Genomic DNA, 19,207 nt, shown 5'->3' on the forward strand with positions numbered 1-19,207 from the left:
GAAGCCAGCCTTTAGGTCAATAGAAGTGTCAAGTAATCTACTAAATAATGTTTTATTTTGTGTTGGAAGGAATAAATGAGGTAAACTTTTTTTACACACTTTTTTTTTGTAAAAAAAATCTAAATGTTGAATAAGTTTTAATTATAGTTCGGCCATTCAGAGAATGCGTTCCTGACACGTCGCGATTGAACTGACGACGTAACTTTGCAATGGCGTTGCAGTTACGATAAAAATATTTTTGCTGGTTGTTTACCGTTTTAACAATTGAGGAGCATTAAAACAACATTATTATATCAATAATCAATGAATGTAGTTACGTCGTCAGTTCAATCGCGACGTGTCAGGAACGCATTCTCTGAATGGCCGAACTATAGTTGTCAATGGTGTAATAAATAATATTAAAACAACTACAAACGTACTTGATTTATTTCAACAAAAACCCACGCGTTTTTCATACAGCACTAATTGCTAATTTTCTCAATAACCAATTAACTGAGAATCCCCAACTTTTATATCGCAGACGAATAGACTTGGTAACGCCAAAAATAGCAGAAATAAGTGATAGAGACGGTTTAATTAATTGGTGTATTTTTATAACGAAGACTAAATATCGACATATAGTTTATGCTAACAACCATTACCGGTTTTACCCGGTTTCTGATTGATCTACTTCCCGCATCCGGATAAAAAATACTCTATTGGTATGTTACTACTTAAAATGTGCAAGATAGGTATACCAAAAACTTCTTTTTATGAAACTCTGCATTAGTTTTCAAACTTTTCAATAGTGTCGAAAATGATTTTCGAAATATCTAGTCACTTACCACAAATAATATACAGTGTATAATCACTGATTAAAGGCAGTAGGTTGACGTCTGTATTCTCCAAGGTCTTGATCTTCTCCACCAGGCCCTTGCTTCTCTCCTTCATCACGATGGAGAAACTCTTCAGGATGTTGAAGTGGAAGGTCGGAGTCAGGATCTTACGGCGCTTGTGCCATTTTGCACCTGGGACAAAAGTAGAGTAGTAAGTTGATTTAAATTGATTTATCTAACGAAAGTGATCTTATAATTCTGTAAAATATAGGGCCACCAATTTGGACTAGAGAAGTTTCTAAACAATCATAAGAATTTCTAAAACTCAGGAATACTACGTAGTGAGCGAGAAGCGATGTTTGAATAGCGAAATTCGTACCGCTCCGCTTTGGTGGACTCTGGGCTTAAATCATAAAAATATGACACAGTAACCCCAAATGAATAACGGACCCAAATGACCTAAACCTACAATACTTGTATAACCTTAAACTGAACAGATTAATATTTGTGGCCATTTTTCGATCTTGGTGTTTAAAATGAAGCTAACTTCCTTGACTTGACTCTATAATTTATTACTCGTCTGTCTTGCAGAGGTATGTTTCTTAACATTGGTGTGGCAATAAAATATTACTTTTCGCCCAAACAAGAACCAATGAAGTACTGAACAAAAAACCTCAAACCATCTAAAACTAGTGCACCTTAATTTCGTAAAGGGTCGTAAAAGCTCATATACCTGAGCCCTAACCACAAAACTAATCTAGCGCCTCCCTTAACTTCACACTCATCACAGAACACGTGATAATTAAACCACACAACTACTGGAGTCTTAAACCTGAGAACCTCGAAATCTAAGAGAATTGCACCAACAGGACACGCCATTGCCGTGCTCTTCTGCCAAAGGCTCGAAAGTGCGGAGCGCCGATCAAACTCTTACGAGTACATTGTATTTTTGATTTATTTATTCTTACAATTGTAGATGTTTGCTTTAAGTTTTTGCTTGTGTTTAAAATTATTATCCTATAACTATGTGATCGGAGGGTATGTAGATAACTGTAGGTCACGGCTGTCATTGAACTAACGGCTTGCAGTCGGTACGGTTAGTCAGAAGCCAGTAAGTCTGACAACCAGTGTTACCAAGGGGTATTGAGTCAGATAGGCAGTCGCTCTATAGTAAAGACTGGTACTCATCATTTGATGCATCACTTCGCCATGGGTGGTGAGTTTCTCTCGCCTCGACTCGCCATGACCACAAATCGTTATGATTTGTGGTCATGGCGAGTCCAGTAGGTTCAACGCTATAAGCCTGAAATTCTGACAGACATACAGTATTCCAAATAACCACAAACTTTCACAGAAAGTTTCTGCACGTGTCTGAAAAGTTATTGGGATTTAACATCAATAATAGTTTTAATAACCTAGGTATTAGTTTGCCTGTCTTGCTACGGGGTATTGCACGGATGATTGGATTGAGAAGGTCACATAAGGTCGCTCCTAGTATCTTTATCATTGTTTATTCGTGGTATACTTAACTTTTAGAAGTCGAGCAAAAATGTTGTTATATACAAAACAATTAATTCTTTTCCGAAAAGATGAAAAAAAAATCTTAGTTGTGTTATTTTTTCTGAATATAAAATGTGACAGTAAATATTTCCATCATTCTACTAATACAACAAGAGATTTTCCCATGAATACTACTGACAAGAAGAAGTAAGTAGGTATCTACTTATAATACAAGCATAGGTATATTACATATGAACAAAGTATTTCTGGTTATAAAATGACTCAAAAATCCGAAATTGAAGGAAAACTCTACGGTCAAACCCGTTTGTGACATTTATCAGCTTCAAACCTATACGTAACGACTCACAGATACAAATTATAAACTTTTATGTTTTCACCAAGTCGACACGTTTTAGAATTTAAAGCGATTTCAAGCGAAAAGTACAGTCAACAAATGAATGTATGTATTCATTTTCTGTGTCACAAACATCATCGGCCACTGAGCTTAGTAAACGCTTGAAACGCGACTCCCAAACTACTTACTACGAGTACTAGGAAATCATAAGTGCATTGAAGCCATGCATTAGCAACTTTTAATAATGTTCTACAATAAAATAATTGTATTGAAATCGAATCATTTTTGTCACAAGTACTAGGGTGACATAACTTAACAGAAGATATTCGCTATCGGATTACTAAGTAATGCACTTTTTCTTCAACTTATCGACAAAAGACTTTTCAAAATACCTTCTGTAATATTTATTCATAATACTTTGTTTTTTTTTTATTAATGTTTTTCTTTGATTGAGGTATACCTATTGAAAATCACCAACTGTTTGATTTTAATTATTCTTTACATACAATTTTCGTTTTCTTTCTAAAGACATGATTGTGGTATTACTTAAATATTCTATTTCTAATGTTGATTTTATTGATCTCTGTAGTTATTATTTATCTTAGTCTAGGTAAAATGATTGTGATATTATTACGATTGCGATTATGAACCTCTGTGGAGGAATAATGAAAATCAAACAATTGGTGATTTTCAGTAAACCTCAAATAAAAACAAAATATTATGAATTACAGACAGTACTTGAAAAGTCTTCTGTCGATAAATTGTAGAAAAACAGATATGTGCATTACTTAGCAATCCGATTAATATTGAAGATAGAATATCTTCTGTTCAGTTCTGTTACCCTAGTACTTGTGACAAACAATGATTCGATTTCAATACCATTATTTTATTGTAGAACATTATTAAAAGTTGCTAATGCTGGCTTCAATGCACTTATGATTTCCTAGTACTTGTACTAAGTAGTTTGGGAGTCCATGTTCGCGTTTGAAGCGTTTGCTAAGCTGACGTTCAGTGGCCGATGATGTTTGTGACACAGAAAATGAATACATTCATTTGTTGACTGTACTTTTTGCTTGAAATCGGGTTAAATTATAAAACGTGTCGAGTTGGTGAAAACATAAAAGTGTAATAATTTAAGTTTCACTAACTGGACACGCATCAAAATCTTAACGTGTCGAGTTGACGACATGATAAATGTTAAAATTTTGAGTTTCACCAAGTGGACACATTCGTGGTGAGTTAAGTGTGTCGAGATGACGAATGACCCTTGGACTGTATCTGATGTCTAGGCAAAAGCCAGAAAATGCTTAATCTAAGTGAAATTTATTTTATTAGGTATAAATATTTAAGAAAGATAGGGTAATGGCAAATGGCTAATAGTCCCCAGGCCGGCGAACATTTTTTTTTTATACATATACATTTAAGACTTTGTGAGTGCCGTCCTTACGATGAGTCCGACAAACTTTTCGAATGCGCAAATTTTGGTGCCGCTGCGTTTTTTAATGCTTGACTCCTGGAATTGTCGATATGACGTTACTATGAATCTTCGTACATACCTATTTCATTTTTTGTAATGTATATGTATCAAAAAAAAAATTTGTCCGCCGGCCTGGGTACTAAAGGCATTTTTATGGGCCTTAATTGCCTAAAATGAAGCATTCGATAAAATATAATGTATGTATGTATATGTGTTATACATTGTGAATCGCAATTATGTATTCCAAATAAGGTTTATTTACGGTCAATGTAAAAATCGAAAGTATTTTTTTTTTCGTATTTTTTATCACGACACATGCATATTTCAAACGCCCTTAAAAGCCTTGTAGCCCTACAAGTGTATCACAAATAATATTTTCATTCTATTTCACATCGCCTTACTTAACTATATCTTAACTGCATTCAATACAAAATCATGTAATTGACAGCTGTAATTGATAACATCTGTGTAGATTGAAAATCGCGTAAAATTGATGAAAATCACCGACGCGTAACTAAAAGTCATTGGGACTGAAATAGATTAATATTGCTTTACACACTCGATTAACTTCACTTAAATGTTTAACAGAATTTATTTAATGGCAAAATAAACCCGTTTTAATGAGTAACATAAGATGTCCCAAAATATTTAAGTGCGCGTTTATAAAAATTCTAAGCTATTTAATTCAACTGTTTATAAAAAAAGGTCTCTAGAAACCTTAAAAAAAATACAGTGCCTATACATTATTTAAGCATTCAAAGAATTTACAACAGATAACTTTAATTACATCGCAGAATTTCTTTAATTTGATGACAAATGTCCAAAAGTCAAAATAACACAAAAAATATAGCACTTACTTAACTGACCACTGGACAAAAAAAGTACGTCTTCTATTTTATTATCTTCCTAAACAGAGAGCACCTTTGATGTAAAATATTTTTCTTCGTAAACCCTGATTTTTCAACGACAAGAAAAAATATGAACTCAAGAGAGGAAGCTTGTTTTTAGCTGCCTTTTAACTTGTGACAAAGCGTTTTCATTTAGAGTTCCGCAAGTCGAGAAGATTAATATTAACTGGAACCCATCGCAATGATCCATTGCGGTTTAACTTCAGAATAGAGTAAACAATATTTTTTGACGCTATCTTTCTTTCTCTGTGACTATGTGCGCGACGGTGGCGACGCGTAGCGTTTACAACATTTGCGGAAGCTGTCAAATAATAACAATGTAAACATTATAATTTTCTTTGCAAATATAAATGAAACCAAAAATTAAAATAGTATTGTTGACATTATTTAAGTGCAATGTATTCAATAGTTTTATTGTAAAATGAATAGAATAATAAAAACCGGGTTTGAAACAAATTGAGCATGTCAGAAATGTGGAAGAACTGCGACATAACGGCCAGAGCTACTTAATACGAGCCCACGTAATTCGTCAGACATCTGTGACACTAACACCATACAAAACAACGCTTAACGTAAGTAATGTTTATGTGATGCCAGAATGCTATCACATGTAAGGTCATATCCAATTTACTAATTGTAAGCTTCTTATCCTTCTTATTATTTTTTACAGATATATGGTGCTCGTGTCGTCACTGATGTAAAATGTGACTGTGTCTATAATCAGGGCGGCAAGTGCAAGCATGTTAGTGCTTTAATATCCTATGTTAACAACACCACCAGCTTGTCAAAGACCAGTAATGAACAACAGTGGGGCAAACCTAGTATTCGGCAATATAATATTAATATGAATAGGAATAATAATATTTCGAAGATATGTTTCTTTGCTTTGATTTTGTACTGCAATCAACACATTTGACAGCTGATCGTCCGCATTTGTTTCCAATTTCTGCCGTGTTGTGCGCTGCGGTCGTTATCTGTCCGCCACTTCTCGCTTTGCACATAGCCAATATGGTATTCTATTACGGCCGTTTCACTTACTAGATAGGAATTATACGTTACTTGTAGGGGCTAATGTCATAATTCTATCTCCAGTAAGTAAGTTAAGAGATAGGTTGAATTTTGCGACGGTCGTTAATGAATAATTATTTCTCATTACGTCTTCTATTATTTTGGAGAATTAAGATAGCTAAAAACCAAAAACCAATGCCGATTCATTGTAACTCGTAATATTAAGAGTTCAAGTTATCAAAAAATCATTATTCAAATGTCGAATCGAGAGCCAAAAATGGTGTGCCAAGATGACGAGCGCTTTTGTAATTACCAAGCAGGTTAGATATTCATAAGTGAATATACATAAAAGAAAGCATATCAATTTAGATGAAAATAAATTATATTGCCAAATATTGTCACGAATAATGCTTCTATTTTTAAGTCAACACTACAGTTTTTTTTATTCTGCCCGTGGCTTATTGTAAAGGAAATATTTTTAAAGTTTCAAAATGCCACCTTACCGTTACTCAGTAAAAGCCCAGTTCCGAGCCAAGATTCCAAAAATGTGTACGGCTTGCTCTTCTTTATATTACGTGAGTGAGCTAACACGACCTGCGAACAATATTAACATATATTTTATTACACATAATATTACATAGACTTGTGTATATAATAGATAATGCCCGCATCTTTGCGCCTCGAGTTAACTAAGTTCCGCACCCAGATGCAAAAGCTCATTTCTGTCTCTATCACCCATCTTTATTCATCTATAAATTAATTTTAAAAAGCTTTTTGTAATGTGAAGATGAAAAAACATTTTTCCTTGTCAAATTATTTTACAGTGTAATTTATTTCACAATATTTTAAGACTGATATGATTTATAAGAATTGGTGTCTTACAAATCTGTTGGCACATTGTGAATGAATGTTATTTCAATAGTTTTAAATGCTATTCTTACTCATCAAAAGATAGGTAACATAAAAAATATCATGTTTTAGGGTATTGCTCTTTGAGAATTTAGATTTCAATCTTACAGAAAAAACATTAGTAAAAAATAGGACAACATAGATACGAAAAACTTACAAGGTACCTACTTTTTTAGGGTTCCGTAGCCAAAATGGCAAAAACGGAACCCTTATAGTTTCGTCATGTCCGTCTGTCCGTCTGTCCGTCTGTCACAGCCGATTTACTCGGAAACTATAAGTACTACAGTGATGAAATTTGATGGGAATATGTGTTGTATGAACCGCTACAAAAATATGACACTAAATAGTAAAAAAAAGAATTGGGGGTGGGGCCCCCCATACATGTAACTGAGGGATGAAATTTTTTTTTTCGATGTACATACCCGTGTGGGGTATCAATGGAAAGGTCTTTTAAAATGATATAAAGTTTTCTAAAAAACATTTTTCTTAAAGTGAACGGTTTTTGAGATATCAGCTCTCAAAGTCGTAAAAAGTATGTCCCCCCCCCTCTATTTTTATAACTACGGGGTATAAAATTCTAAAAAAAATAGAGGTGATGCATGCTAATTAACTCTTTCAACGATTTTTGGTTTGATCAAAGTATCTCTTATAGTTTTTGAGATAGGTTGATTTAACTGTAATTTACGGAACCCTTCGTGCACGAGTCCGACTCGCACTTGGCCGGTTTTTTTATTCATTGTCCTTTGTCTTAGCATTAGGTTAAGTTACCAGTACTGGCAGCTTAGAGTGAAAAATAATAAATAAAGCTTACCTTTGAAACAATAATATCGTGAAAACATACAAATTATATTTTTCTTTTCAAACTCGTAATTCTGTTGACGGTTTTAGAACAACATTAAAATGAAAAATGTAGATAGATATATCCTAATTCAATCATAATTTGACTTGTACTCATTCATATTAATTGTATCGCTCAGCATTATTTATTTAAATTCATTCATAACCTAATTTACAAATGTTTCCGCGCCTAATTTCACGAATACTCGTTTTGCGTTCCGATCTATGCAAATAAGTTATATTTTGCCGGCTGATTTAACCGATCGCATTTAATTTCTGGGAATATTATACCATAATCGAAATAATGCTAATTTATTCTAGTTATAGTCTCATATATTATTGAACTGAAATTTAATTCACATAACCTCAAAAATGTTTCAATATTGTAACTTGGTTGTTCTGAATGAAAACCTGGAAACTATCCGACAGACATCGATATACCAACATAGGTCCTAAAGTAAATATTAGCTACGTGTGGATATTGGACATCGGTATTTTTGTGAACGTGGACTTTTTTATAGCGGATTGCAATAAAATCTATCACATTGTGAACGAAAATAGTTTAAGAACTTTAGGATAAAATATTCAATTCCGGGGAGATAAGTATACTATAAAAAATGCCACTCAAATCGTCATTAAACATTAGTTAATAAATAAAGAAAAAACACATAGGAAGTGGTGAAGGGAATGCATTTTGGGACTGTCTTCTGTAATTTTTTTTGACGTTCGAAAAGTGCTGTTTTGCAGCCAAGTTTGAATAAAATTATTTTTGTTTCTTTATTCTTATTTTGAGCAAAACATCACCATCCCACTTACGCCAATAATACTCAAACAATATACTAACAAACATAAACTAGGACGACCAAACAAAAAACTTATTACACGTAGATATTTCAATTATTCGTGACACTGCAGCACGGGATCATGACAGCATTAACCCGACTTCCACAAAAATAATTTTATGTCCCGGATGAAGAGAAACACGAAACACGCACGTGCCATGTCACCGCAAAAATGCTTTATTGGAAACATGAGAGTTAATGGCACGGAGTAAGAAACGATGAGAGAAGTCATAATGCTGGTAGGTCAGGCATCTTCTTCTAGGTCAAAGTCGTATGGGCATAACCAAAATGATCAGTTCGAGTGAACTAACAAGGCGTTGGGGTTCTATGACACATCTGTTAACAATTTTTGGTTATACAATAAATTATCGTGTCCAAAGAAGGTCTATAAGAGCGAAGACAGACGTTCCTCGTCCTCCGCACACCCGCATTTTAGCGTGTTAGTTTGATGTTCCGTTATGGCACCTCCGCAAGGGATTTTGTTATTCACGGTAAATGGACAAAGAAAACAGGTTACCACGTTTTCGTGAGTGGCAGTAGGAATTATCGAGATATTTTCTGTTTGATATGATTGCTCTGTAGTAAAGTTGGTCTAGTTTCTTTTTATTTGATTATTTCTATACGAGTTCTTTTCTTTTAATCTTCACGGGTAGAGGGATAAAAGGGCTGCTTTTTCTGGGTGTAGATGAAACCTTGGGAATGGTTATATATTACTGCTATCCTAGAATATAAGTTTAATAGGTGCCCTACGACGTGAGTGAAGCCTGCTGCAGCTACGGGATTGTTCGAAAGAGTTTCAGGCTCCACATACAAGGCTCCAGAAGGAACACAGGTTTATCTATATCCCTACTTTTATATTATTTATATAGTTAAGGAAACCTTTTGTAACCGGGTGCGGTGCTTAGTTAACTCGAGACGCTAAGATGCGGGTGCTATCTGTTATATACACAAGTCTATGTACTAATATTACAAATATTTTCTACCAAAATACTGCACCGATCTAAATGACAGCCTCAAGTCTGAGAATGGCGATCCGCGAGTACTTTTTGTCCAGGTAGCAATAATCTCGGGTCACGCGGCCGGGTGTAACAGCTAGAAAGAAAATATGTTCTTATTACATTACCTCAACATCCTTGACATTATGAACATGCAATATCCGTCTTCCCAGGATCTTGATAAGGTATCTGTCGCCGTATATTTCAGCGAAGAGGCGGATTTTTATGAACAGGTCTCCTGTAACAAAAATATGACAGTTTTTAATCATAAAATTACATTTTCATCATTTCAGCTATGGCTAGATATCCACTACTGAATATACGCCTTCTTTATTGATTTCCAAAAGAGCCAGTTGGAATACGTCGACGCGCATACCCGCGACCTATATCGAATTATCCGATCATCTAAAACTTCAGCAACCTCATAAGAAAGATTTTCTTAATGGCTGAAAGTCCCACTAATAACTTTGCGACAGATGTTTTCAATGTGTCCCGCACTAGTCTTTTCTCCTTCGTGGTCCCGCATATACGCTCGGTTACGATACGCGCGAGAGAAGACCACCGTATAATGCTGGTAATCTATCCTCGAAAATGCTCAAAAAACCTTTCTTTAGATTTTTTCTTTCCTTTCTTCACAAACAAAGAATCAAATCCACATTATTCAATTACTAGACATAAAAAACCGATCTAGTTTGAGCCACAGCTACAAAATAGTAGTCACACCACTTCGTTAAACGCAACGACGCGGAACAACTATTCGCTGTTCAAATTAATTTTACCCAACCGACGTCCAGTACTGGGATTCTATAAAACTCGATCAACAACTCGCATTTCACTTCGATTCGTAATGTCATTTCATACTTTAGGGGAGGTAGGGGAGGGATGGGCACTTTTTCACAATTTATTGCATAAAAAATCAGATTTTACAGATCATTATCAACTTTTATTGCCATTTCTTATATTCGGCTAGATATAATGAAAGAGCTTTCCTAAAAATTACAATCAGTTTCAACATTACGAGATATTTAAACGGTTTTATTTAGCTCACCCCGTTTGTTTTATTATTTATTCTTGGATCAAATTTAGTAATTCAAATTTCACCCTCTTCCTGTCAACCGATTGGTCTGAAATTTTGTATACACCTTTAATTAAATCCAATATGGCCGCCGGCACAAAATGGCACAGCCCCCTCAATATGGGTATCAAATGAAAGGGCTACACAAGTAGAATACTGTCAGCAACCCCAGCGGGGCGCAACAGGGCCAAGGCCTGCCTGCACGTCGATTCTATAAAATTCGAACAACAACTCGCATTTCACTTCGCTATTCACTCTCACTTCGCATTCGATTCAGAACGACCTTGATTTTGCATTCTGTAAACATCACCTAATCACTTGCGAAGTGAAGTGAGCTCGACATCGACCAATGCTGTGCTAGTGACTTCCCCACTCGACAAAATGTCAACCGAGATTAATCAGTTTTTAATTTTATCAGTTTTGACACAGAATTTTAGCTAAATATGATGTTTTAGTTATAATTTGGTCAATTAGCTCCTTTGACAATCTATATATGCTCACATAGTCATCATCGCGAGTTAATAAAGGTAAACTACGAATTCTAGCAGATTGTTGACGCTTTTCTAAATTATCTAAAGCATGAGCTTCTTCTAATAAAGATTTAAGCAAAAACATTCTAGCCATCGTTAAATGTAGGCACTTAATCACTTTAAAACACTTAGAACTTTATTTAAACACTATTTTAAATATAATAGTCTCTAGATCAAGTTGGCAACGGTACCTGAAACAAGATTCTATAAAGGATTTTTCGCGCAGATTTATAACCTCACAAATTTTCACTGACGAAGAAAAGCCTCCCTACCATAGAGAGCATTGGACACTTTTGACTTAGTTTATGAAAAAAAAATCGGTAAAAAAACTTTTAAGTTAAACGGTTTTATCTTATGTGCACTGAAAACTAGAAAATAAAAAATAGTTACTTACCTGTCAACCTACGTAGGTGGTCCCGGTCATATTAGACTAAAATAAAAACGTGGGGCCCATTAACTATTGCTGTAGTACTCTCTTCTAAAGGTATAATAGGTGTGGATTGCATCGACTTACTATAATTGTAACTGGAGATTTTGACAATCAATAATTAATAATAGAAAATACACATACCTTTCATTAGTTTTCTCTTTATAACGATCCGAAACCGCAACAAAATATTTAAGTACTTTTACGAGTGTTTGTTCTTGACAACTCACAGAAATGACAGATAGTCTATGGATGAACACCGTTACCAGTCGGTAACGTAAACTACCCAATTAAAAAAAAACAAAACTATGATCAGAAATCAGAATAAAAGGACCCCCCTTTTATTCTGATTTGATCATGTCTCCCAACTGCCCATCTCTCCCCTACCTCCCCTATAGATAGACAGATTTTGACAAATCTGTCAAAATCTCGACTTTGATTTAGTTCAACTTGTCAACACGCTCGATAGTGAAGCGCTAGTGTAGTTTGACAATGTCAATCACGAAACTTTAAGGTAGAATTCCGTGGGTCGCGATTGTCGCAGCCGCGCGCGACAAAAGTCAACCTATGAAAATGTATGGCACCGCTGCCGAGGGCTGCGACAGTCGCGCGCGGACGACGAATTTCGTGAGCCGCTCGCGGCCGTACGCTTCTCAACATGGTCTAGCGCTTAATAACATCTATAGAATTTTAGTAAAACCAGAATTAAATTTTTGACAATGCCGCGAGCAGCTTACGAAATTCGTCGGCCGCGCGCGACTGTCACGGGCCTCGACAACGGTGCCATACATTTTCAAAGGTTGACTATTGTCGCGTCCACGGAATTCTACCTTTAGATCGAAGTCGAAGTGAGAGTGATGTCGAAGTGAGTTGTGATATTTTATAGAATCGACATGCAGCTTTGAAAGTTGTAACGTGAACTCAAGTGTTCATAAATGAGGTTAGCTCACACTAATTAGTTCAGGAATATGCTACAAATAGAACTATCTAGAACCCTTATTTAGGAAGACCTGGTTTGTAAATTGATTATTAATTTAGTACTGCCAGGTCTTTGTGAGATCAAAAATAGTTACGTTTCCTTGCCAACATACTATGGTATTTTAACTAATATTACAAAGCTGAAAAGTTATGTCAGAAACTACCGCAACAATGAAAAATTCTGTCAGTATTAGATAGCATTAAGTGAAATAGATGTCCATTTATCAAAGAATCCAATAAGCTACAGTTTATCCGGGTCCTAATAAAAAATAAAAACAAACCGTTTGACTCGTTCACTAGATAGATAGTGGAATTGATAATATAATACCTTATATAAATAAAATAAATGTAATTTTATTCTGCCATTGTGTCAATTTTCTCTAACTCCCAAACTGCAAATCAATAATTTTGAAAGTTAACTGTTTGCCGGTTCATAAGCTGCTGAAAATGGAATAGCGAGAGATATCTCTGGACTTTTATTGTTCGTAGCTTGTGTTTTTCTGATTTTTAAGCTTCACTTAAACTTCACGTAAACACAATTCCACGAACAAACTAGAACATTTTAGAACATGTTTAAAATGAACAATTCGATTGTATGAAAGGTTGTCTATAAGGGATTGCCTTCAGCGGTAAGCGTGCCGACTGCGATATTGTACATAGGTTCATACACTGTTTTCCATTTCCTATTTTGTTTGTTATGTTGGTACAATAAGAAATAGTTTATATAGCCACGTTGTTTGTTTGGTCAGCTTTTGAAAAAAAAAATTGCACTGTTTGTAGGTATAGGTAATGGCAGACCATGTTTCATCAACTTTTTGTCCAGACGAACTAAATCTCGACCTACAGGTTACTAGATTTATTGTTAAATAGATTGTTTGAAAGCCAAACTCAAATCCATTTAAAGTTTTAAGTTTTAAACATTTTGTCCAGCAACCAATAATAATATGAAAACTGACGAACCACGAACAATCAAACTTTGCTCCAATTAAAACCAGAAATCCTTCTAAATACTGTTTTCAAAATACAAACCATAATAAGCCAATAAAACCAGTAAAAGTATCATTAAAATTTCAAATACAATTTCTATAATGCTCCCTATGTTTTAGGTCCGTTAAAAATTGTGCCCCAAAAAGAACAAGGTGCAAAAAACAATATACCATCATCTCTCTAGCCTTTTCCCAAAGGTCAGATAGGGCAGTCGCTCCTTGTAAAGTACTGGTACTCAGCCATATCCGGTTAGACTGGAAGCCGACCCCAACATAGTTGAGAAAAAGGCGCGGAGGATGGAGTCACTCCCCTTTCAATCTCAAAGATTCTAATAAACATTTTTGAAAGCTCAATCACTGCCTTCTTCTCAAGTTATAAAACAATTGGTTACATAATTAATTGACGCCTACAGAATGTAAAATTAATTTCGGAGGGAAGAGAGGAATATTTGATTCAATAAGAAAAGAATTTTCGTGAGTAAACCCCTGTGGGATCAACCAAGTGATTCAAAATTAATTGGAGAAGAATTGAGTAGTATTTTGAAATGATATCTTTCTTTATATTCACAGTAATTTTAATATTATTTGCCTTATATAATACTGTTTACTTATCATCTGCTCAGCCTTTTTCAACATTTATTAAAACAAAATATTTGCAGATAGGTACAAATCTCGTGGCAAGAGTTAACCAAAGATTCGAACAACGTAGTTAATAAAGCGTGTTATCTTCAAAAGTCTAGTTAAATGCTAACTGGTTGAAACGTTACGAAAGTCAGTTAAAGTTTAAAGTTCGTCTGAACTTGATTGCGAGTTAATTTTAGTAATAACAAATTAACTACTGCTGGTTAGGTAACTTTCAGTTCTAAAGTAAGTTTCTATTTATATTCTGCTGTTGTTGCATTTTAATGCAATATAAGTTTGTGAATAGCTAATGAAAACTAGATATATTTATCACGAGAGAGATTATGGAAAGCATACGTAGTCTATATACATATATAAAAGAAAGTCGCGTTAGTTACACATTTTATAACTCAAGAATGGCTGTACCGTTTAAACTGAAAATTGGAAGAGAGATAGATAGCGATAGTTTTTGTCACCCGGCGGCTTCGGGAAACAGTTATTTCGGGACGCGGGTGAAACCGCGGGCGGAAAGCTAATAATCTTAATAAGCAGAAGTTTTTGTTTGCTTCAACCGACCGATTGACAAAAATTCATTCAGTATGTGACTGTCCATTTATCGAGAATGGCCATGGACTTCTTTTTAAACCGCTGGCCGTAAGAATTATAATTCCAAAGGAAGAATTCACATGTACCTTATTATCAACTCGGGAACGGTTCGTAACCATATCAACGTATTGTCCCGAGGCGAGGCGATTATGTTACGTTTCCGATTAGTATGCGTTGCGACAAGGGGACCCATATGAATGATACTGTACTCCTCGAGTTGATACGGTGATCACCACGGAGGAAGGAAAGATGACGGAGATGCCACAAGGCAGTTAGGTCAAGCGCCTCCTACCGGGTCAAATACATAAGGTGAGAATGACCAAAACGCTCCCTTACGAGTCAACTAACGACGCATGATGCATTTCTCGACGATTTTATGGTTTTACAAAAAATAAGGGTTCCAAAATAGCGTCTGAAGACGGAACCATTATTGTTCCTCATACTCCCGCATATTGGCGACAGTACGATGAGATTTTTCGTAATGACATCTTCGATCGTCATTTTGTTCTCTGTGGTGACCACGATCCGAGTTTATACGTGTACTACGACCCTAAAGCCGAGTCAAGTTGCAGTCACGTTAGAAGGCAAGGTCGTGTATACCCTACTATAACATTATACATAAAATGTATACTTTGCATATTCCGACATTTATTTTGGGTCATTTTTATACATTCACCGTCGAACGTTACGCTTACCTGAGCTATCAGGCTACGCACGCTTGGTAGTTATTATATACTTTAGTAAAATTTAGACCTTCTCAAAAATATACATAGATTCGTGAATGTAACAGACAAGCCAGTGTTATTTTTATCAAGTTTTAACGTAAGTTATTTATGTTATTAAAGAAATTGATGGTTAACAAATTCAATCAAAATAAAATGAGTTTTAAATAAACAATAAAAAAGTTTATTTGCATATCAAAAACAAAACTTTGTGTGTTTCTTTAATAGTTTTATTCTATAATTAAATTAAGTAAGCAGTTCATCTTTTTTTTGGTTTTCCACAATGTTTTCACTTCGGGCATATTCAGAAACCTTTATTTTCAAACTTTTAGTTACCACTGAACACCATATTCTACTGTCTAACTTCGTTATCATAAATACACTAGCTGGTTTCCCCCGTCACCCGCGTTCCGAGGGAGCTACTGCCCATACCGCTATAATATAGTATATAAGTTCAACAGTTTCCAAGCCAAACTGAAAAAGGTTTCCGTTTCATAAAATAAGAATAAAAGTATAGATTTCTATATACCCACATAGTACAAACTAATATAGAAATAGATGGAATAATAAATGATAATAACAATTTCTATAAAGGTTACATACAAACAAGTAATTATGTCGAGCGCGCCTCAGGCTAGGATCAGACATACGTAAAGCCCTCAGCGAATGTCTGAGGGTGGCATAAGTATCAACATGACATTTGTAAAGAGAGATCTAGACTAAAGCTGCTCACGACCGATAAAATCGGAGACCAACTTTTTGTAGGAAGAAAATAGAACACACTGACAACTATAGTGCAAAGCAGACGTCCTACTAAAAAGAAAAAAAAAAACAGAAATTCCTAGTCAGAATCCTACAAAATATCGGACCGATTATCTATCCTACAAAAAGTCTAAGGCTATTATCACACGGCACCGCGCGCCGCCGCGGAGGGCGGTGGCGGTAAAGCGGATTTCGTAGCGGTACCCCGGGCGGTAAGGCGGTTTACGCGCCTGTCCGCGCGGTTGGATTTAACGCGGATTTGACCCCGGCGCCCCGTGTGTTATGCACCGCCCCTTCGCGCGGCCGGCCGCGTGGATGGGCGGTGGCGGTAAGAGCACCGCTCGAACACGCGGTCAGGCGGTGTACGTGTGTTAGGCATCAACGGATTTAATACAGGTCAATGCGACATGAGATCCGCTCACCGCCTACCGCGGCGGTGCGCGGTGCCGTGTGTTAATCGCCTTACGTGAGCGGGCAGCTTAACGGCTATCGACAGCTTTGCCTACAATATACAAGTTATGCAGTCAAGTTTAATTTAAATATCGAGATCGGAGAGTAAGTAAAAATATGTTATTTTAAACTAGAAAATCAGCAACCAAAAAATATTTTCCTTCAGTTGTATCATATTATTGCCAACTCCAAACTGCACATTTTTTGTGCCTTATACATATATTGAGTACTAAAAGAATTGTTTATGAGAAGGTAGAGTTTTCCAAAAGAAATTGAATTGAATACAATATCACCAGATTTCTGTTTCCCTAGCTTATCCGATTACCTACTTATTTATTCATGACACCCGCGTATCATACATACAACATTACTTATGTATAATTTACTTATTTACGTGTCACGTATTTCAAAAGGTGCTTTACTTATTTATCATTCACTTTTTTATAATAAATATAAATCACTAGCTTTCGCCCGCGGTTTCTCCCGCGTCCCGTAGCCGGATGGTGACCAAAATCTTAAAACCTTCTCCTGGGTCTAAGTTACCGCCCCTCTAATTTTCAGCCAAATCGGTCAAGCCGTTTTCATGTTATATCGTGACAACGGAAAGTGGATTTCATTTTTATATATATAGATAGATTTGTTTGTTTTTAAGGGTGCGTCCACATCTGGCGAATGCGCCGCGAATGCGCAGCACGCGAGCCGATCGCGAGCTGTCCGCGAGCTGCGCGCGTGCAGTCACTGCAATAGTTCGGTGCGCCTCTTTAGCGCAACTCATGCAAGGCTCGTATAGAGCGCGCGAGCGGCGCGCGATCTGCGCGCAATCAGTCCTCGCCCTTACAGTTCCGTATATTGGCTCAGTACTATCGAAGATGGCAGACGTCGCGCGCCGCCTGCGCGCCGCTCGCGTGCGGCGCTTAGGTCGCGCGCGAGCTGCGCGCGGGCGGCGCAGAAGCGGCGCACGAACAAAAATGCACGCGCGCAGCTCGCGGACAGCTCGCGATCGGCTCGCGTGCTGCGCATTCGCCAGATGTGGACGCACCCTAACAACAAACAGGTTGGTTACAAACGAATTGGTCAGTACACCGATTTGAAAAAATGTTTCACTGTTGGGGATCTCTAACTATCCCTTATAAAACAGCTTGTCTATACAAATATTATAAAGCTGAAGGATTTTTTGTTTATTCGTTTGGTGAAAATCCGATTTAGAAAATTATTTTTATGTTGAGAACTATTTTAGTGGAATTTATCCGCTTATGAAGGTACGCTACTTTTTTATCCGGGTGCGCGCGGTAATTCCCAAGGAATGCGGGAGAAACCGCGAATATCAGCTAGTTAGGGTATAAATTAGTAGCCTAAATAAACAAAAAGCCTGTTTCTGTTTATTTAGCTTGTAAATAGTGTATATAATTACCTGTCTATATGAAAATAAGTACATACATTTGAATCAAAGAACTAGTATTTGCCCACTAGCCTAAATTATTTATTTGTACCTAGATATAATTTATAAGGTACCTTATTATAACGAATTTAAAAGTATATTAAACTTTATATTTAGATATTATAATGTCAGCCAATATAACGATATATCTAAGGTGGAAAATATTTTAATATTAAGTAAAATTATGATATTGAATATTTAATATTGAATATAATATTGATAGTAATGTCAAACTGATCGAATGAATAAGCCGAAATATACTTTAACTTCATGGTAGAACAAATGTGACGTTTCATAGGTGCCTGCAAAGGCCTATGTGAAATAAAAAGATTTTTTGATTTTGATTTTACGAGCTTTCATAAAATCGTGTTTTTCTAGTGATCTTGAACTAGGTATTAGTTTATTGATGGTGTAAAAACCCCTCCTAGCCAATTATAAATATCTGTTCTCAGGAGATTAGCCAACTGCGTAGGAAATATTATAGTGTATATTATAGTGTACAGGTGTCTCAATCACCAAACTTCCAGGCTCCGAGCAGTTTTGTGAAAGTTTCTAATAGTAGGGGAGGCAAGAGTGCTAAACCGGGAGTGACTCGAGCGTCAATGAGACCTATTAGATTGCGAAGCTTAGATGATAAGAAGAAAAAAATGTCCTGACATACACACACTTTCATCGGTGGGTGGAGCGGCTATAAACTTTCAAAAATGTAAAAAAAAACAGTTGCATGGACATACTCGAGCGCGTCAGATATTAATAGCATGCACGTCGTACGTCATTTTTTAAACATACGTATATTAATCTGACTGTTTCCATGGTGGGGGTGGTCGTAGGTAAGGGTTAAAAATGGGAAAAAAAAAAATTTTATCGAGCGCGACAGATTTTCAAAAGGGGTGTTAAGTGAACCAAAACGAAGTCTCTTATGCAATAATCTGACGATTTAGACATGACCTAAACTCGTGGTCATTA

At 36.0% G+C, this 19,207-nt stretch overlaps 1 protein-coding gene across 2 annotated transcripts in view; it reads right to left on the reverse strand.

Annotated features, from left to right (window-relative positions):
• LOC124636876 (cytochrome P450 4C1-like) overlaps nucleotides 1-19,207 on the reverse strand; it is a 53,729-nt gene that overhangs the window by 19,407 nt on the left and 15,115 nt on the right. For both annotated transcript variants that reach the window (XM_047173098.1, XM_047173099.1), the window contains exons 3-5: nucleotides 9,775-9,884; nucleotides 6,567-6,657; nucleotides 825-1,007 (exon numbers count right to left, since the gene is read on the reverse strand). In XM_047173098.1, the coding sequence (XP_047029054.1) occupies nucleotides 825-1,007; nucleotides 6,567-6,657; nucleotides 9,775-9,884 (384 nt within the window). The remainder of the gene's footprint in view (nucleotides 1-824; nucleotides 1,008-6,566; nucleotides 6,658-9,774; nucleotides 9,885-19,207) is intronic.

The sequence above is a fragment of the Helicoverpa zea genome, chromosome 15 (assembly GCF_022581195.2).
Source record: "Helicoverpa zea isolate HzStark_Cry1AcR chromosome 15, ilHelZeax1.1, whole genome shotgun sequence".
Lineage (NCBI taxonomy): Eukaryota > Metazoa > Arthropoda > Insecta > Lepidoptera > Noctuidae > Helicoverpa > Helicoverpa zea.